General features: G+C 33.6%; 1 protein-coding gene across 1 annotated transcript in view; it reads right to left on the reverse strand.

Annotated features, from left to right (window-relative positions):
- Positions 1 to 5,838: 5,838 nt before the first annotated feature.
- Positions 5,839 to 22,501, reverse strand: part of PM20D2 (peptidase M20 domain containing 2) — a 52,558-nt gene continuing 35,895 nt past the window's right edge. Inside the window, exons 4-8 of the mRNA XM_031964533.1 lie at positions 19,903 to 20,045; positions 16,218 to 16,372; positions 14,687 to 14,822; positions 10,026 to 10,133; positions 5,839 to 9,414 (exon numbers count right to left, since the gene is read on the reverse strand). Of these exons, the coding sequence (XP_031820393.1) occupies positions 9,224 to 9,414; positions 10,026 to 10,133; positions 14,687 to 14,822; positions 16,218 to 16,372; positions 19,903 to 20,045 (733 nt within the window). The 3' untranslated portion in view covers positions 5,839 to 9,223. The remainder of the gene's footprint in view (positions 9,415 to 10,025; positions 10,134 to 14,686; positions 14,823 to 16,217; positions 16,373 to 19,902; positions 20,046 to 22,501) is intronic.

Genomic DNA, 22,501 nt, shown 5'->3' on the forward strand with positions numbered 1-22,501 from the left:
TTCTTGTTTTTTCTCCAGTGCATTTTCACTTGGAATCTAAAACTCTTTGAGCTTGCTTATTTTTACAAATATTGCTTAATTCAAATAAATGTTTTTATATTATTAAAATGAGTATTGATATCTAAAATGTATTGATATGGGACCTAAATAGCTCAATTTTTTAAAAATTAGATGGGAACTTCTGATATGGATTTATAGAAGTGTACTAGTCTGTTCTTTCTGTTATTGTGGAATCCTAAGTCATTGTCATTGAAAGCTATAAATTGCTTACAATCATATATTCTACCTATGTAGTATTTTCATAGACTTACCCTTTTCCAAGTAGAGGACCTCTTAATAGATAGAAACTACTTCTGACTTCAGTAGGAAATCTACTCACCAAGGGGAACTTCAGAGAGCAGATCATGGAGTGTTGTAAGGAGCTAGTAGAAGCTAATTAAGTTATTTAAGGATTTCTTCTGTTATAATTACACAGTAGTAACTCTTCTATTTCACCAAGTTATATAGTGAATAATTCTAGTGCTCTTCATAGAGAAGTTTATTTCCTGTAAAGCAGGGATTTTTAGTCCTAAAGGGGTCCATGGGTAGATTTCAAGGAGTCTATGAACTTAGATGTGAAAAAAAAAAAAACCTTCATTTTCACCTTTATATCCTGAAATTTAGCATTTTCTTTAACTATTTAAGAGCCTGAATCTTAGAAGAGGCCCATAGGTTTCACTAGATTGTCAAAGGAGTCCATGATACAAAATAGGTAACTCTCAATGAGAGAAGTCAAGAACAGAAGTATAGTCTTGTTTCTTATCAATTCTTTGTGTGTTATCCTTGGTTAAGTCATAACCACATACACAGACATCTATCTATAGTCTGACATATATACACACAAATATATGTGTATGTTTTTATACACACACATACTAGACTTAAGTCTTCAAGAAAAGAGTCAAGCTCTTCATTCAAATTATGTGTTGTCTGTATGCTCTGTTGTTAAGTCCTTTTCAGTTGTGTCCAACTCTCTAACTCCATTTGGAATTTCCCTGACAAAAATTTAGTGGTTTGCCATTTTCTTTTCCAGGTCATTTTACAAATGAAGAAACTGAGGCAGAGTTAAGTGATTTGCCCATGGTCATAGCTACTAAGTGTCTGAAGCTGGATTTGAGCTCAGGAAAAAGTCTTCCTCATTCCAGGCTCAGAATTCTATTTGTTGTGTCACCCAGCTGATACTTTCCATGCTAGTCAAAAGGATGTGGACCAATTAGAAAGCACCTGAAATTAATTCACAAAGTCAAAAAATAAGGTTAGAAACCTCATATTGTATTTAAAAGGTGGAGGGGAGGGAATTGCAAATTTAACCAGAATCAGATCCTCTAAAGTTACCTATGCAGTGATTATTCACTTTTAAAAGGCAGTCACTATTTTAAATAGTCTTCAGCCATGAGTACAGGTAATGACTATATGATTTCATAGTAATACTGGTTTTTACACCTAGAGTAAGATAGTTTCAGAAGAAACTAATACAGTAAATCCAGTGGCACAGCTGGAATATACCATATAGTGTTTTCGTTAATCAAATACCCTGATTAATAGATACATAGCAATAACTACCATATAAGGCTATAAGCTCTTTGTCAGTAGGGATTGTTTCACTGTACTGTATTTGTATTCCTCCTCCCACTCCTAACTCTCCCCTTTAATAGACACTGGAACACAGGAGACTATGCTTAAGTGATTAAAGAGTAAGCAATATTTAAAGACATAATAAAATATAATTTGACACAAAAACTATTCTGAACACAATTTAATTTCTCCTTAAGGGTTCAGAAAGCACTTAAGAATTAGCATTTAGGTGGCACAGTGAATAGAATGCAAAGTCAGGAAAACTTGAGTTCAAATCTGATCTCAGATAGATGTGTGATCTTGGGCACGTCATTTAATTTTTGATTTGTCTCATTTTCCTCATCTGTAAAATGGGGATAATAGCCCCTAGTTCCTAGGGTGCTTGTGAGGATCAAGAGATATTTGTAAAGTATATACATTAGCACAGTGGTAATTTTATTTTTGTTCAATGGTGTCCTATTGTTCATGACCCCATTAGGTATTTCCTTGGTAAAGAGACTGGAGTGGTTTGCCATTTCCTCCTTCAGCTCTTTATTTTTTTTTAAGAGTAATGATTTTATTTTATTTATTTTTTATTATAACTTTTACATACAAAACATATGCGTGGGTAATTTTTCAACATTGACCCTTGCAAAAAGTTTTGTTTCAACTTTTTCCCCTCTTTCCCTCCATTCCCTCCTTTAGATGGCAGATAGTCCCACACATGTTAAACATGTTAAAGTATATGTTAAATATAGCATATATATAATATTTATACAGTTATGTTGCTGCATAAGAAAGACTGGATTTAGAAAGAAGATAAAAATTTCTTCTGAGAAGAAAAAAACAAAAAATGCAAACAAACAATAACAGAAAAAGTTGAAATGTTATGTTGTGGTCCATATTCATTTCCCAGAGTTCTTTCTCTGGGTGTAGCTGGTTCTGTTCATTACAGATCAATTAGAACTGATTTAGATGCTTTCATTGTTGAAGAGAGTCGAGTCCATCAGAATTGATCATCATATAATATTGTTGTAAGTGTATAATAATCTCCTGGTTCTGCTCACTTCACTTATCAGTTCATGTAAGTCTCTCCAAGCCTCTCTGTATTCATCCTGCTGATCATTTCTTACAGAATAATATTCCATAACATTCATATACCACAATTTATTCAGCCATTCTCCAATTAGTGGACATCCCTTCAATTTCCATTTCTAGCCACTACGAAAAGGGCTGCCACAAACCTTTTTGTACATATGGGTCCCTTTCCCTTCTTTATGATCTCTTTGGGATATGAGCCCAGTAGTAGCACTGCTGGATCAAAGAGTATGCACAGTTTGATAACTTTTTGAGCATAGTTCCAAATTACTCTCCAGAATGGCTGGATGTGTTCACAATTCCACCAACAGTGTATCAGTGTCCCTGTTTTCCCACGTCCCCTCCAACATTCTGCATTATCTTTTCCTGTTATCTTAGCCAATCTGACAAGTGAGTAATGGTATCTCAGAATTATCTTAATGTGCATTTCTCTGAGCACCTTTTCATATGACTAGAAATAGTTTCAATTTTTTCATCCGAAAATTGTCTGTTCATATCCTTTGACCATTTATCAACTGGAGAATGGCTTGATTTCTTATAAATTAGAGTCAATTGTCTATATATTTTAGAGATGAGGCCTTTATTAGAACTTTTAGCTGTAAAATTATTTTCCCGGTTTATAGCTTCCCTTCTAATCTTGTCTGCATTGGTTTTATTTGTACAAAAGCTTTTAACTTAATGTAATCAAAATTATCTATTTTGTGATCAATAATGTTCTCTAGTTCTTCTTTGGTCACAAATTCCTTCCTCCTCCACGGGTCTGAGAGGTAAACTATCCTATGTTCTTCTAATTTATTTATAATCTCATTTTTTATACCTATATCATGAACTCATTTTGGTCTTATCTTGGTGTACAGTGTTAAGTATGGGTCAATGCTTAGTTTCTGCCATACTAACCACCTGTTTTCCCAGCAATTTTTGTCAAATACTGAATTCTTATCCCAAAAGCCGGGGTCTTTGAGTTTGCCAAACACTAGATTGCTATAGTTATTGACTATTTTGTCCTGCAAACCTAACCTTTTCCACTGATTCTCCAGCTCTTGATTAATGAACTAAACTATCCACAGTGCCACCTAGCTACCCACCTGACACGTAGTAAGCACTATTGATTCACTGTTAAAAACATCACATCATTAGACCTGGAGATGGGAGCATTTAGGTTAACTGAATGTCAAATTTTGCACCAGCTTTTGCTCTATTTACCTTTTGGTCTCTCCAGGAGTAATAGAATCTTCCATTCATAGAATGTTCAAGTTGTGTTTACCTCTATGTGTAGAATGTGGCACTTACAGGCAGGCAACTGGCAGATTCTCATATAAAAAACAAATTTCTTGCAGTACTGAACTTAACTTTCCAAAGTCATAATGGTAAGAATTATGATTTTGTCTACAACAGTATTCCTGAACTTAAATTTCATTTTCTGTTCAAGCTCTCTAATTTTATTTTGGATAAAAATAACCAGTTTCCATTAACCCCATAAGCCTAAGTATTATTGAAGGCCGAGTATATTGGAATCACACTTAAGAAGCAATCTCTACTTTTACTTAAGTGCAGCTGAAGTCAAATAAAAAGCAATTTACTAATAAAATGCTAAATCCTCTTCCAGGAACACATACGTATACATATAATCATATAAAATGGACTAAATGCAGACCATTTGTATACTTGGACCCATAAAACAAAGAGACTGGACAACAATAACTGCTGTGTTTCATTTGGCAGCTAGATAATGCTGCAACAGTTTCTCTTGGCTGAGTACTAAAAGTAGAAAAGGATTCCAAATCTCCATCAAATACAATTCATCCTTTATCCAAAAAGAAAATGCTTCTCACTTTTTCATAACCCATAATAACAACATTCATGGGTTTGGTTTTTTTTTGGTTGTTTCTAAAGTCTGTGTTCATTTTAAGAAAAGTGGCTGCTGTTGATTAAGTGAATTGTCAAAGGATGAGCTTAGTTTTTATCCTTAGATTGAGAAAGAAAACAAATAGAGCACAAGCTTTCAATAGAGGAACATGAACAGTTTCCTTTTCCTTATAAAGCATTTATTGGGCTATTCATATTCCCAAGGTATAGGAACCTATCCTTGTTGCCTACTAAATAAGAAATGTCACCCTATAGCTTTGTTTTGTATCTCACCTCCATTTAAAAATTCAACATTGTGCTTGTATTATTGTAACTTCAATCTAATCTCAAATTAGGATGACGTCTTTTTATTTTAAAAAAATGTACAACTGTTAAAAGGAATAATACTGATTTTTGAAAATGAAAGAATTTGGTCCAGCATTATTCTATTCTCTCTCCCCAAATTTTCTGAAAACATGATATTCGTGTTCTCTGAATGATGGTTTAGAAATAAGCCATCAGATTTCATAATGGTGAAATCTAAAATTGACATAAACCATACTTCCTATCATCAAAAATATGTATATATAATATTTATATTATATATACATATATTCACTTACCCTTTGTATTCACTGGGAATACAATAACAAAAAACATTCTAAAGAAAGGCATCTGCTATGATTAGTATATATTCTTAAGAAATGTTCTAAATACTCCTTTGCAAAAAATCCTATCATAGATTCTCAAGTTACATGTGTAATTTGATGACTGAGTTTACAAAATTAAATTACCTGAAAAGTAATACATTTCTGACTATACCTCATCCACTATTAACTACCAGGCCAGAGCACTATGTCCCTCTCAAAGGTCAACCTTTTCTTTTAATTTTTTTGGTGATGCAATTGAGGTTAAGTGACTTGCCCAGGGTCATACAACTAATAAATATTAAGTGTCTGAACCTAAATTTGAACTCAGGCCCTTCTGACTTCAGGGTGGTACTCTATTCACTGTACCATCTAGCTGCCCCCGGTAGGACAATCTTTAATAATTTTTATTTTACCTCATCTAGTCATAGGGCAATGACTCAATTCCCTTCCAAACGATCCTACACATCAGGCTCTAAGATAATTCTTTTTTTTTTTTTTTTTAATTTATTTATTTATTTATTTTTTTATTTAATAGCCTTTTATTTACAGGATATATACATGGGTAACTTTACAGCATTAACAATTGTCAAACCTCTTGTTCCAATTTTTCACCTCTTACCCCCCCCTCCCCTAGATGGCAGGATGACCAGTAGACGTTAAATATATTAAAATATAAATTAGATACACAACAAGTATAAGATAATTCTTTAAATGAACATGGCTATGTTTCAAGTAAGCAAAAATGTTTTCCTCAAAAGTTTATATACTGGGACTGGACAATAATTCTAAAAATAACAAAAGTTCCCCCAGTCAAGCACATGAAAAGAATTCACACATTTTAACATTTTTATTTCATTAGAATTTTATTTAAAACTTCCAGTCAGTGACCTCTAAAATACCAGCTCACAGGCCAATTAGTGTAAATATGCAATAAAAATTTACCACTGTTAAATTACAAAAAAAAAAAAAAGATTATCAGTAATTAACACTCTTTTTTGTGGATTATACATAAATACCATGGCTTGAATTCATTGACAGGAGGAAGACACACATTATTATTACAGGTTCCATATAGAGCCATGACTTGTTTTCAAATCAATAATCCCACCATATATCTTTGTTTGTTTTTTTCCCCAAAAGACATTAAGTCTAAATAATTTAACCTAACTCAAAATTCATGCTAAACAGAAGTTTATATTTGTACTTCCTGAGGGGAAAAAGTACCTTAAACCAATGATAAACAAAAGACTATACAAAGTTATGATTAACTCAAGTTGCTATGAAAACAGTTTTAGCCTATATAAATGTCCACATAGACTTGAAAGAGAATTAATAAAACTAAATTTCATTTAAAATTATGTAATGCAAAATTTATCACTAATTGATCTAACTTTCCCCTCAACATTTGACTAAAATTTATATAGGATGAAAAGTAATTGTTAAGAATCTCTTCATCCACTCACTTTAGAAATAATGTCCATAAATAATTTACTATTTCTCTTTTCCAAAAAGTATATGTTGCTATAGCCACAAAATTTTTAATCAGGGCCTAATAATTTATCTTATAATCTCCAAAGTTATTTCATTCCCTTGGTTTAAAAATGAGGAAGTTACAAAAGGCAGAACTGCAAAGAGTCAAATAAGGCTTGATGTCAGGAAAAACCACCTAACAATTAAGAGTGGTCCAAAAGTGGAACAAGGCTGCTTTCCCTTGGAAGTCTTTAAGAAAAGGCTAGATAACCACTTTTTGGAAATGTTACATAGTGAGGGTTCTTTTCGTGTGTACATTGTACTATATCACCCTTTTCAGTCCTTTTAAAATTAAATTGAGATTCTGTAAGTCTTTCAGCAAGTATTTATCAAATACCCATGTATAAGTCCCTGTGATATAAAAACAGAAACAAATAAGTCACATTCCGGCTGCAAAGAGCTTACAGTCTTATAGGAGAAAGAATATATTAGCAAAATTATTTTATGTACATATTTTTCAATCTTCTTCCACAACAAGAATTATTACCACTTTATAGATAAAAATGTCAAATGACTTGTCCATGGTGACAAGTTAGAAGGACATGAATACAAGACTCTCCTGACTTGAAGTTATTACAGCATATAAAATAAGGCATTTAACAAATGTTCTCTAGATCTATTAGAAATGACTTTTTTTTCAAGTCATGTCAGTCAAACTAATTTAGAAAAGGCATTTAATTTTCCCCCTTCAAAAAAAAAAATGCACATACAACTTAATCAAAAAGCAGGGCAAAAAACTGATCAAAAATGATCTGAAATATGACCTAAAATAAATAGATCTTCTATTCCCCTTACTCATTTTCCCCTAAAAATAATACTCACAGATTATTTAATTTTTACTTTCCTCTGTCCTCTAAAATGGCAAACCATAAAACTAAAGACTAACAATTTACCAGGGGAAATAAGGTTGAAGATCAGTTTGAAAAATCTGAGGATTCTGGCCTGTCTCTTAGGATGAAAGGAACTGTGGCACAAGAACCAAATTCCAAAGAAACTAGCTTTCAGCATTGGGGATCCTGCTCGCTAATTCAAATTAGGTGATAGAGATGAGTTATAGTCATGCTCATGCCTATAAACTAGAACATGAAGCTCTTGGTTGTACTTTCTTTCCACATGGAAAAATGGAATTTCAGTTTCACATGGGATTTGGCTCAAAGTAATTTGTCATAGGAGATGCTTTCTTTTTGAGGAAGGTGGCAGGAACAAAATCAAGAAGGAAATGAAGTGTTCTAAAATACCATTGATGCCTGAATTCACTCTAAGTACACTGACTATACCAATAAATTTGCTTTACATACCAAAGCCTTGTATTTTCAAAGGTTTCGATGTCCACGCCTAAATGTAAATATGTTATAATTACTATCTGCTGTTAAATCCCCAGGTAGGAGAAAATGGAGAAGAAAGTTCTACAAGCCATTATATAGAAAGATTTTTTTTTTTTTGCCCTGAGAAAATGTAAAGTCATGAAAAACAATGGTATGACTGGAGATCGAAGGGAAATTCCAAAATAAAAGAAAATCTGAGTAAGGAAAAGTGGATTGTAAAGTAGGAACCACAGTTCCCTTAAGGGATGGTGCTGATAGGATCCTTCAATGGTGAATAAGTCACAAGCTTGACTACCTCTTATCTTAACCTCACTCAAAAGTTTCCAACTCAGTTGATAGGAAAATATCCAGCTGAATAATAAAAATCAATGGGTAAATATGCTTTTATTTACGTCTATTGTGAAAAGAAAGAGACATGTAATTCTCAAGTACTAGCCTCAGAAACCATAAACCTATAAAAGATCTATTCATGAAGAACTTTAAATTCGGGGACAGAGTATGGACAATAGAACTTCTAGAGCTAGAAAAAATCGTGAGAAGCCCTCCTTCAGTTCTCTCCTTTTGTAAAGAAAAAAATAGGAAGATTAAGAGATTTGACTATACAAGTCAAATATCCTTTCTTACTGATTCCATTTCAGATAAAGTATTACTATCATTATACTCAATTATCAAGACAAATAATTCATAAAATTCATAGCACATACAAGCAGCTCCTTTTCCTCTCACTTCTTTTAAAAATATTCACATAGTATCAATGTACATCAGATATCACTAAATAAATAAGCCAATAAAAGGCTATTCACATATTTAAATTTTTTCTTCACAGTATATTTTTTACTAGTTTATACCTACAACTTCCAAAAGCATGTTAATTCTATTAATCATTAGATTTTAAACCTAAAATCTTTTCAACATTCATCTTTGCAGTACCTATTTGTGTTGGAAAAATAAGTTCTAGGATTACTATGTTCCAATTATGTCAATTTCTAGTACATTTAAACTCTCTTGAAATACAGATCTTTGTAAATTTATTTTAGATTACATGATTTAGATTACATTAACATTCCATTTAGATTATATTCCCCTCTTACTGTGTCACACAATTTCAAAGTACCAGAAATTTGATCCTAGAGGGGAAAAAAAAGCAATCCTGTTCTACCTCATTGATGAAAGAACTCATTGTTAACGTGATTCACAAGTTGTGCTGAGGTCTTGGTTTTGATCTGTAGTATTCAGAAACTCTTCTTCTTGAAGGCTCAATCTAAAGTCCTCTCTAACTTTTTCCAGCAAACCTGGCTTGAAAACCACATCTAGTGCTGTCATGGCCAGAGCCTTAGCAGTACGCAAAGTGTAGAATTGCGCTTCTTGGGATCCTATAGGGTGGAAAGAACAACAAACATTAAAGTGCCAACTATGTGCCTGGCACTGGGGTCATAAAGATATATCCAAATATATGGATATATCCAAATATATATAGAACAAATGAGGAAAATAAAACATTTCCAGCCTCACTGAAAATTAAACTAAAACAAACTTGACTATGAAGAAATACTTCATGAATTTGACAGTTAATGCTCAATTACTTCCCTACTCTCCATTCATAACTAATTCTGAGAATTTTAATTATAGCATAATTATACCACAAAGACAAATTTGCTTTCAGCTAGGTAGTCCAATGGACAGAGAGCTGGAGCTGGAGTCAGAAAAATCTGATTCAAATTTGGCCTCATACACTTTACTTAGCTGTGTGATGACAGGCAAGTATTCTCTGTCCATCTTAGTCTCCTCATCTGTAAAATGAAAATAAAATAGCAACTACCTCCCAAGATTGTGGTGAGGAGCAAATGAAATAATTTCCATAAAAGAATGTACAAAGCATAAAATGTTATATAAATGCTGGCTGTCAAATGCAGGTAATTCTCTCCCTTCACTTCACTCCACCAGATGATATATTCCAAAGCCTATTCACATCAGCAACCCTTACCTGCAGCTGCAGTATACTGCTCAGTATGATTCAGTGCATCAGAACCAATATAAAAATAAGGGTGAATTCCAGGTACCACAAAAGTAACATTTCCAAAGTCAGTGGAACCTTGAAGCATATAAAATAAAAGAGATGTATTCAGTTAAGTGTTTGAATTATTAAATTATAATCAAAAACTCAATTTTCAAGTTCAGACATGAAAAAATATAGTAAAAGCAAAATATATTCATAGTGGCATATTTTTCAAAGACAAATATTAAACTTAGTGGTGGGAAAAGTAAAGTATATTGGAATATAGAATGAAAATGTATTATCACTTGATCTAGGTATTCCTAAATGCTAATCCCCAGAACCAGAAAAGCGAACCCCAGTTCTGGAACATAATACAAAGTATAGTTATTAGGCAAAAACATAGTAAAGCACGCAGATGTGTGGCTATCAGATGCTTTTTTATATTTCTGGGTCAGTCATTTTTATTAAAAAGTAGTACTAGTTATTTTCAACTTATTAATGGATCAGATACTCAAAATCTACTTGTAAATTAGTTTGGTATTTTGGAACTCAAGACATATTTTCCCTATGAAAATTATGTTTTGAGATAACAAATAGAGCTATGCAGAAGTGGAATGGGCTGCTTCTGGAGTAATCCCCCTCCGAAAAGAGGCCAAGTAAAGGCTCCAGAAGTATTTTGGGGGAGAGGGGGAAAGAATGCTACTTAGGTATGGATTGGATAAGATGATTTCTAAGAAGACTATCTAAATTCCATGAGCAATAATAAATCAGATAAGTCTCAGCTTCCATTTGCTTATTTTTCATTGTATTTTCAATCCCTTGCAATGCCTCCATTTGCCTACTTTCCGCTATACTCTCAATCCCTGATTACCTTTCCTTGACTGAAAGATTACCAGTGCTTTCACCTACTGCCAAACCAATGACCTCCTCTCAATGTATAGTGACTCAGTTGGCTACTTCCCTTCTTCAAAGACAATGTCTCCCTGCCTTAGCTTTTATAAAGATTCTCTCATGGCTCTCTTCATGTCTGACTGTTCTCTTTTAGTCTCCTTTAAAGAATCATCAAACTGGCTTTGCCTACTACCTATGAATATATATCTCTTCTCTATCTGTGTGTGTGCGTGTGTATACGTGTGTGTGAGTGACAGAGAGAGACAGAGACAGACATGGAAACAGATAAAGAGAATGACAGACAGAGAGACAGAGACAAAGACAGAGAAAAAGAAATAAAGACAAAGAGAGAAACAGAGACAGACAGAAGCAGAGGAAGACAGAGACAGAGAGAAAAAAAAGAGGCAGAGAGAAAAGACAGAGAGGGGAAAAAAGAGAGGAAAGGAGGGAGGGGGAAAAAGAGAAACAGACAGACAGACAGACATATACTGTCTCCATTGATATTAACTTTAGCTCTATGTATTCAATCATCTTCATGCAGATGGCCTCTAAATCTAGAGTTTTAGTCTTCAATTGTACTCCCACATTACCATTTATCAGCTAAACATTTCCATCTGAATATTCCGTGGGTATCTCAAACACAACATATCCAAAAGAGAACTCATGCCCTCCTCCAAACCCATTAATCCTCTAAACATCCAATTTCTATTGAAATCACCAGCATCTGTCTAGTCAGTCATATTTGACTTATCTCACCTCCCATATTTTTTGACTTGACAATTCCACCAACAGCAGCATGGCATGGGTGGCTAGTGTGCTTCAGAATCAGGAAAACCTGGGCTCAACTGTCACCTCTTCCACTTACTCATGAGTGACCCAGGAAAAGCTGTTTAAGGTTAACTCTCTCTATGAGCCTGTGGGCTCATTTGTTTAAAAAAAAGATACATGCAGACATTGGGGGAGACGTACTTACTAGATTTGATGACTTCAAAGGTTTCTTCCAGTTCTAAATCTATGACTTAGGATTTTGTATCCATCACTCTAGTCCACTCACCCTTTAGGCCCTCATCACCTTGCCCTGGACTACTGCAATAGGCCCTCAACTCCCAAGTTATTCTCTAAATTGTTTCCAGTCTTTCTTCTTTGTTCCAGCCTCCACAGAAATATCAAAGTGACATTCCTGAAACAGAGACCTGACTAGGTTACACATGGACTTAAGTCTTCAGTGGCTCCCTACTGATTCTACAAAAAATAGAAAAAACTTTTCACAATCTGGCTTTCCAGCCTTATTCCCATTCATCCCCCTTTATGTCTTCCAGTAAAAATAGCCAACTAGCTATTCCTCATACATGACATTCCATCACTTGCATCTAATGCCTTTGCACAACTCATTCCCTCTGAAATGGAATCTTCACTCACCTCTACTTCTCAGTGCCCAAATTTCTTTAAAGGAAAGTGTTCCAAGTAATATCTACATGAAGTTTTTTCTAATGCCCCTAGCTGTTACTGCATTAGAAAGAAAAAAGAGACAGAAAGATAAAACACAGAGAGGAAGAGGGAAAAAGAGAGGAAAAAAAGAGAGAAAGAGGGAGGAAAGGAGGGAGGGGGAAGAGAGAGGAGGGGAGAGGGAAAGAGAGAGGGAGAGATGCATTAGAGCATTGAGAGCTCTACTTTGTGATGCCAAGAACATCATGCTCCAAAGGACTAAGAATGTGGACTCCCCCAGTCAAGAACAACTATCTGTGACTTCCGGGGGAAAGCTTCTAATTCGTGAGAAGCTAGGGCAGGAGAAAAAGGTAAAGGATTCCAGCCTTGTATAAGGGGAGGAAAGGGGGAGTGGTGGGGGGGAAGAGAGAAAAGTTAAGGGAAGAAGTACAAGGCTTATAGTGAGAAACTTCAGTGAGATAAGGTCTGAACTTACAAGAGAATAAGAAGAATGGGTCCCAGTTCAACTTTGTTATCAATTAGTCCAATGACCATAAATCAGTTTTAAAGGGATAAAATGAATGGATAGTTGATTGAGACAGACATCTTAAAAAAAAAAAAAAAACTACTAAAAAGCCTTAGATCTTTGTCCAATAGTCAAAAAACTCAATCAAAATTTATCATATAGTTTGATCATTACAGGTAAGGAACCAGTGAAAATAGTTCATTGAAACTTAGAATTTCATTGACAAAGTTCTGTAACTAGAAGCCAAATATCTAGATACAGAAACAGATTTACTGCAGAATCTTTGTTTGAAGTAGAATAAAGGCTAGGAAAAGGCTTTTGCTTTCATGTGATTGTAAAGCCATAAAGCACAATAAAAATATCAGGATCCTATGATGTCTACTAGTTATTTTTTCTTCCTCAAATGAAAAACTGGGGAAAAGTGAGGAAGACAATTAGATTTACAAATTTTTTGTTTTGTGTTTAGTTTTTCCAGTATACCACTAGAAAACCCTGAGAATTTCTGGCATAACTTGCCAGACCATCCAGCTTTTATTTGCATGTTCCCTTGCTTACATTGCCCTCCTCACTCCTATCCAGCTGATTCCTATTCTTCTTCAAAGATCACTTGAAGTCTAACATCCCCCAAGAAAAAATAAATAACAATCATGGCCTTGTAGACCTGTACTCTTCCTCATAACAATAGTACACAGTATGTGTATTACTTCCTAACACTTACTATATAATTCAGCCTTTTTAGCACTTATAGCACTTCTTAGCACTTGTATAACTTCTTAGCACATTATATAACATATCATTATGAAGTCTATACAAAAAGAAACAAGAGAAAATGGGAAGAATAAAAATCCTACTTCCAGAAAAATTCAAAATCCTAATAAATATTCACCTTCATATTTCATAAAAGTTGCTATATTGGTAAGTGGTCCTAAGCAATTTGGTAAGATGTGATTTTCAGAAAGAATAATTTAAAAAAACAACAATCTAGGAAACAGAAAAAAAAATAACTTCTATGTAAAAATAACAGCTAAGATCATTTTACTGCTTAGGTTTCAAGGTCTTTCCTAACTCTGTATCTTTTCTAAACCCTAAAAATTAAATCTAGGTTTAAGCTTATACCACACTATGTTTTAAATAACTTTTTCCTCTTAATAATGTTATATTAATTATAGTAGAAAAATTTTAAAGCAACTTCAAAGTATCTCTATATTTTTGAAAAACCTGTGCTAAATGTTATCCCCTAGCAACAAAACAATACAAACATCATCAATTCCCTATACAACTAAGTATTTATTGCCCTGGAAATGACCCTGCTTGTTTATAAAGAGGATTAAGAACTTGTTTTCCTTTTCTTTTTTAAGTAGTTTACAATCACAGGAATTAAAAAGAAGATTTAGAGATCATCTAGTTCTATCTTGTCACTTGAAAATTAGTTAAATCAAATGTCCCCAGAGTAATTATCTGGAATTTTGTTAAAAGCCAAGTATAGCTACTTCTAAAAATGAAATGAACTCCTTTGACATTCTGTATTTGCCTTAACTTCAAGAAATTAACTTTAACTTAAGGTTAATTAACTTTAACTTCAATTTTTCAAATATCTGAGAGGAAAACATTCCCTTCCATTAACAATTCATACCTTTCTGTTCCCCAATATGCAGGAGTTAAGCTCTGGTAAAGCCAATAGAGAGCAGGCCTTAAGAGTCAGCAACACTTGACTCTTACCACCTCAAAAAAAGGGTCCTTTAACCCAGAGGTCCAAAAGGATCTTTATTATATAATAATTATATATATAAGCACCCTTTAGAATTACCTGATGAGTCATTTGACACAGAATCTCCTGAAATAAATTCTATTCCCAGCTTCTTTCCATTTTCCACATAAGCTTTCCAGAGGCTCTTGTTAGGAAGGACATTATAGTAGTCATGCCCTGCACCTTTTAATTCCACCTAATGAAAGATAGTTATTAAGCACAATTTGATAAAAAGACAAAAACAGAATTGGAGAAATTTTTTCAAATCAATAAAGTTATGAGCACTTCTATTTCCAATAAACTGTAAGCATCTGAGGGAGGCAGCTATTATCTTAACTATATCATATAACCTATACCCAGGATTTTAACCTATACCCAGGATTTTGTCTCCTGGTTTGAGAACATTCAAATATAAATACATCAACTTGTCATAAAGATGTCCCTTAGGGTTCAGATCATGGGTACATATTTATATGTACTTAATTTTCTCATTCTTCTTAACAGTTTCCAAGGGATTTAATTTAATTAGATAATTTAATCTATCTTCCTAGCTAACCAAGTCTCTTAATTTATTTCCTGTTGACTATCTTAACAAACAGTTTTTATTTGCATGTTCTCTTGCTTACATTGCCCTCCTGACTCCACTCTACCCGGCTGACTCCTATTCTTCTTCAAAGACCACTTGAACATCCCTCAAGAAAAAGTAAATAACAATCATGGTCTCGTAGACCTGTACTCTTCCTCATAACTATAGTACAGAGTGTGTGTATTACTTCTTAGCACTTAATATATAATTAGGTAACAGTCCCTCCCAATTAGGCTGTAAATTCAAGATTATTGTAGTACTTGGTACAGTACCAGCGTATATGTATATGCTGCTCAAAAAATGTTTGTTGATTTGATTGATGTTAGAAATAAAATCCCCTTCTACAGAATAAAAAGGCAGATCCTTCCCCTCCCCCCATTATCTTATTCTAAGGTCCTAATGTTTACTATATTGCATCATTATGCAATTTTTTTATCCCATGTTTTTTTTCCCCTCTAAATCAGGCTTTGCCAATGACTTGTTTCCTTATATAGGAATTTTACTACATAGCAAATATAAAAAGGCAAGTTATGTGTTTCCAAGGATAATAATAACCTATAAATAACACTACTTTTTGTAGTTATCCTAATTGTACTATTTGACAGTCCCAAAACATCTCTCAATAACTAAGTTTTCCCTACCACTTATAAATACTTGTTCCTAATCATGGCAAATGAGGAGCCCAGAGTCAACTAGTATAAAATATTTAAGCCTTTTTGAAATATAAACTATTTTAGCCAACTGAGAAAATATTTCTCTTTCCTATGGTTATAATATTCTTTGAAATTGAAATGGAAAAATTCATAATAAGGATAAAATCAAGATGAAAATAATCGCATAATTATATTAATGGAATCAGATAACCTGATTTTCCTCTCCATCTGTCTCTCAAATTTTTTTTTAAATTTAAAATGTAGAGAAAAACCAAATCAAGGTCCTTCCCCCTCCAAACCCTCTGATTAACATTTCTGATTAACAAATGGATTAGCTCTTAATACTTCTTACTGTGCATCCTGTAGCCAAAGCAGCAGCTTTAAAGCAATCTTCTGCTTTTTTGGTCAAAATTGGAAGCTCTTTCACTGAGGGTGTACGCAAATAATAGATTAATTCAGAGTATGAGGGGATGATATTAGGTTTCACACCACCATGTTTAATTATACCTAAAAAAAAAGTCAGGGTATTAGAGTAAAGCAAAATAAAAAGTTGCTGAAAGCAATAACTTAAGTTATAACAGGACTAAAAAGCTTTTCTACCAATGTTCATATAAAAAGAAAGATTTAAAGTTATTAGTAACATAGAAACCCCATTTGCAAAGGATTTTGAAGACTATATATATTATTACTTTAATTGTGGTATTTTCCCGCCAATCAGAAATAGCTGAGTATAAGTCCAAGTCTTCCAATGAACCACAGGAAGGAGTTTATATAATATAGCATCAACTTTAAAAATCATTTGCTCTTTAATTCTAGTGAACCTTGGAGATATAATTAGTTATATGTAATTTACTGTAAGTCTATGTGAAGTTGTTGAAAATTTTATACTATTTACTCTGGATTTAGCAAAATTTTACTGCAACAAAACCGGGCACATCAACAATCAGAATGCTGGAAATGGAAAGTAATTTAGGGCATCTGATGTAAGCTCTTCATTGTACCAATAAAGAGAAATGCAGAGGGACTTGTCCAAGGTCACAGCTCCATAAAGAGTTGGGGCATGAACCTAGTTTTTCTGGCCCCAAATTACATGCTTTAAGGTCTCAAGCAGCAATAAAATTTAAGTGAGGATGTGAAGAGATGCTAATTATTTCAAAACCTCAGAGTGCAGTGATTATGTGAAAGTGATACTGCCCACTTAGAAAACTTTTCACAATAAATTATTCTAAGCACTGACAGTTAGCAAGACAAAAGAAATATCATGTATTCATTAATCATGATTGGGCAACATGCAATTATTAAGTACTTAGTATGTGCTAGTCACTGTGCTTTCACATATTCTGTTTGTTATTCTCTGTGATATGTGTCTTTTTGGATACAGGCAGGAAATTTTCCCTCTAATGATGGTAACTTAAAGCCATTCACAAGCTGGTTCTAACCCACTCTTCTCTGGCATATTCTCCGTAATTCACCTTGACATATTTTATGATCTAGCACCACTGGCTCTTCTTGCTGCTCTTCATACATGATACCTCTCCTATTATCCCTGTGTCTCTGCACAGAATGACTCCTGGACCTTGGATGCATTCCCTCCTCAACTCAAATGCTCAAAATCTTTCATTATCCTCTAATTTCAGTCCAAGTGACAAGGCTTTCCTGAGCCTGCCATGGTGGCTACATATATTTATATATTGCTTCCCTTGAATACATTTATATCCTGCCTCCTCTGAGTAAGTTTACAAGTATTTATATACCATCTCCCCTGAGAAATACTAAGTTTCTTGAGGCCAGGGCCCATTTGATTTTTGTCTTTGTATCCTTAGCACCTAGCAAGTGCCTAGCAAGAAATGGGAGCTTTAAAAATAATTACTACCATCTCTCTTCTTCTACTTTCAGTTTAAACCTCTATAAGACTACAAACATACATCTTACTGATCCTTTTTAGGTTAATTCTATATTTGGCCATTCCATCTTCCTGGTTCAAAAATCCAAATCCTTTTCTCAGGAGCCATATCTCCTAAACCAGTTGTTCATCTACTTCTCCCCTCCCCAAATTGCTGATGCCTTTCTGTGAGGCCCCTTATATCAATAAGTAATAGTGATTTTAAAATATTAACTCTATCTCTCAAGTCTAATTGCTGGAATTTTTAAAGACCTTAAATATGCTTCCTCAAAGAATCTAGCTCTATCCTCTATGGGAAAATTCCATATCTTACTATATAGCTCCAAAATTTCTTCCCAGTTCTCCTTTTCCCATTTGGATATATTCCAACCTATTACGATGTGAGAGTTCCCCTGTCTCCTTCAGATTTGATTTTGACCTTTTGGCTCATCCTAATTATTATCCATATTTCATGTATTTGGATACAGATATCTATAGTCATGGACTGGGTTTGTCTTTTTTTTTTCCCTAAGAAAAATCTGATTACCTTTCCTAACTGGGAGATGAGAAATTGATCCTCAAGCCTTTTTAATTTCTTCAACAAGGAGGCCAACTAGAATTGTATATAGCCTTAACTTGGATTTGGCACTAGCAGAAACACAAACAGCTCTGCAGCTCACAAAAAAAAATTTTTTTCCTGGAGGAAAACATTTAATCTTCTGGCTTACTGCTGTCTACGTGTTTGTTTCAGCTCTGCCAAAGATTTTAGGATAAGGGTTCATTCTGGACTTTCAAGCGCTCTCTAAGAAGGAGCTAGACAGCTCAGTGGATAGAGCACTGGGCCTAGAGTCAGAAAGACCAGAGTTCAAATTCATCTTCAAACACTTACTAGCTGTGTGACCCTCAGGAAGTCACTCAACCCTGTTTGCCTCAGTTTATCTGTCAAATGAGTTGGAGAAGGAAATGGCAAACTACTCCAGTATAATCCCAAATGGGATCACAAAAACAACTGAACAACAAAGCTTTTTCTACTGACCCAGTTCTGGGATTTCATCAGTATAGGAGGTTCACATAGAACTCCTTCCACTAGAGGAGGTTCCCATGGAAGTCCTACTAGTGCAGATCTCCTCCACAATTTACAGATTTGGAGAGCTGTCTTAGACACTGAATTTCTTTGGTTTTCTAGCCACAATTAGTAGATTATAGTCAGAACTCTAAAGCAAATAAAAGCTACAGCTCTGCTAAAAGATCTTTAAAAGGAGAAATTCAGCTTTTGACCACTACATATCTATTATCTTCTCTTTTTTGCTCATCTGTTTCACTGAATTTGATTTCTACAACTGACCACATCAAATTAGAGATTAGATTAGACTGAAATTAGAGAAGCTCTTCAGAGGGCCTCTCTGAGTCAAGGGAGTTGACCACAATGGGTACAAGAGTCAGAGATGGAATTTAAAAACCAAATCCTCTGACTGAATAATTAATATTCTACTTTTTTTCTTACCGCTCATCTTCAAGACATTATGCAATATTTCTGTGATATTTAGGAGGCAACTATTATCCATTTTTAAAAAAGGGAAAACTAAGACGGGGACCTCATAATTGGCAAACAAAAATTGATGGCAACTTATACACTCGTCTTGACTGACAAAAACATTGTTTCCCTTAAACATTACTGAATACAGATAAGAACTAAACCACTGAAAAGTAAATAATATGAAAAGAAACAATGATATCCAAACTAATAATAATAATCGTCATTTAAATAGCACATTACAATTTGCAAGGTACTTTATAAAAATTAAATTTTATCCTCACAATCACACTGGAGATAAGTGTCATTATTATATTTATTTTACAGTTGAGAAACCTGAGGCAGACAGACATTAAGGGACTTGCCAAGGGATACACTGCTAGTAAGTATCTGGAGCTGTATTTAAATTCAGAAACAATGGTTTTTTCAAAAAATTTAAAACCAACCCATGTCAGTCTCTCATTGCGTGTATTTCTAAAAATAAGTTCATGCTGAAAAGAATTCTTATTTTACCAACACTCAAATTAATAAACATTTAGAGAAATTAATCTTATTAAAATGTTAATTTCCAACAAAGTATAAATTCTACTCCCTGCATAAAAGAAGTATTGACATGCTCACCATGAACTCTCCAGGAGGGTTTCATTTGCTGTCTTAAAACTGACAGATTGTTGTACGCAAGAACAGCAGCATCTAATGCATTCACACCTTCCCAAGGATAAGCAGCAGCATGAGAAGCTTTTCCATAGTATTTCACAGTCACACTAGGGAAAAGTATCACTTGTTAATTATTTTCTTTATTGTAATGAAATTTTAAAAAATCCAAAGTAGTTATTTGGGGAAATACCCAAGTATTGTTACTTAATAAATTCACAAATGCTATAACCCTCCGTGAATATAAGGCGCAGAAAACCTATACTAGAGGGAATTCCCTTACTTGAAGTTTCCTTATCTCAATGAAGTCACAAGTTCAAGTCCTAATCCTATAGATATCTAGAATATTACACATGAATTCTACAACTTTGTTATAGAGGGTTGTAGAGGAACAAGTTAAGGAAGTGGGCCATAAATCAGTTAAGAGGCAATGAAAATTTGTGATGAATAACCAAAAGCTGAATGTTATATATAATCAGGAAGTAGGCACATTTTGTAAGAATATATAAGAATAGAGGGAATGGACATCAGATAAACCTCACTCATATCTGAACCTCAAGGGGAATCAAAAGTATAGGTGGAGAGGAAAACAGAGCTACAATCTAAAGTAAGGACCTTTGATCGTTTTGTGGATAACTAGGGAATAGCTGAAAAGATTATGGTATACAGATGCAAGGGAATATTCTTTCACCTTAAGAAATTATAAAAGAGGTGATTTCAGAGACTCCTCAGTCATAAAGACTGAGGCAATTAAGTAAAAACATGAAAACAATTTATATAGGCACAATAGTAACATCATAAAGAGAAACAACTATGAAGCACTTGAAAACTCTGAGCAAAGCAATAACCAAAGAATGCATGAGGAAGCCCATTACTGAGCACTGACAAAGGTGACAGAGAGTGCAGGCAGATTCTTAAACATGGCGATGGTGTGGATTTGTTTTGCTTGATTACCTATATTTATTATAAGAATATTTCCCTCTCTTTTTCTCAGTTAATTGGGGAAAGGGAAGAGCAATAAAAATGCCAAAAAATAAAACGGGCCATTGAAACTTTTTTTGGAATGCACAGAGAGAACAAAGTTTTTAAAATAATACATGAAACTTATACTTTTCATAATGCAAGTAATGTCAAAAGGAGACTCGTGGTTTTATATAAGTTACTCTTTTTGTGTTTTGTTGAGTATGAAAATGCTCTTTTTTGGTGTTTAAGTCCAGAATAAAAAAAATTAAATGTAAAGAGGGAATACACTACTTAAGTATTCTACTGTAGAAATGATTAATTGTTAGAACATTTGTCTTTCCATTTTCATGCTAAAATGGTTGTCAGTAAATAGCTGATGTTTAAGAGATGTACTTTATAAATTGAATCCATTAAAATTGCTCCTGAAATTCAAAACTTCTACCAATCCTAATCATGAACTTTTCATTCCTTTTCAACATTAACATAATTATGAAAAAAATTAGTTCATCTCATATTTTATGAAATTTTTTCAACCATACCAATTGAAACAAATTTTTTTTCAGAAATAATACCTTGAAACATTACAAATTACTTATCCCACTTCTAAATGTTCTCTTACTAAGATGGGTTGTTTAGATATTATCAGAATAAAAAGGTTTTGGCAAAGAAATGCAACCATGCTGTCTGTGTACTTAGAAAAATTCATTTTTTACAAATTTTTAAGGGAAATTATTTTCAAACACCAAATGTGTCCAATTATATATATATACACACACACATATACATATGTATATATATATATGAGACATTTAGATGTATCATTATTATTCTCCAAAATGCCTAAAGATGACATAGTTGGAGACTTTTAAACATTTGTGTAAACACACTATTTAAGGCTATTTCGAGTGGTATCAAATTATTAGGGAAGTATTAGATTTAATCAATGAAACAGACTAAATGTCTGAATCCTTAGAAACTTCACATCATTTCTTGATTGTTTCCAAACATTCCCTCACTTTTTATTATGGTAGTATGAAGCAGCAACTATTAAGGCTGTGTATTCTTCAATCTTTCTGTCTTCCAATTCTAGCACAATGTTCATGAATAATGTCTGAATAACAGACTAAGTTTATCCTCTCATCAATCCCTTGAAACTGAAAAACACTTGTCAAGATATTTATTTGGAAGGTCATTAAAAAAAAAAAAAAAAATCACCAAAAGCTTCCAGGGAAAATTTCTAATATAAAGTTCTACAGATTAACTCTCAAAATCACTGATAAAAACTCCACAAATATAAATAAGAAAAAAACTACAGTAAAAGCAATTTTATTTTAGCAGTAATTTTTAAAATGAAAAAGCATTAATCATCTCTGGGCTTGTGAAGGGCTCATGCTAGAGTGAGATTAGGATGGAACTTTTCAGTATGAATATATCAAATGGAAGAGCCCAGAACTTAACAATACATTAATGCCAACTTTATTACAAAGGACATTTGAAAATGACACTAATAAATAAGTACTAATTATTATAATCTTTCAAGGTTAATCCTTGCTAATGATAGGAATTAGAGTATCTTCCTGAACAGAAATTGTACATGTTTTAA

Source organism: Sarcophilus harrisii, chromosome 4 (assembly GCF_902635505.1).
Source record: "Sarcophilus harrisii chromosome 4, mSarHar1.11, whole genome shotgun sequence".
Taxonomy (NCBI): domain Eukaryota; kingdom Metazoa; phylum Chordata; class Mammalia; order Dasyuromorphia; family Dasyuridae; genus Sarcophilus; species Sarcophilus harrisii.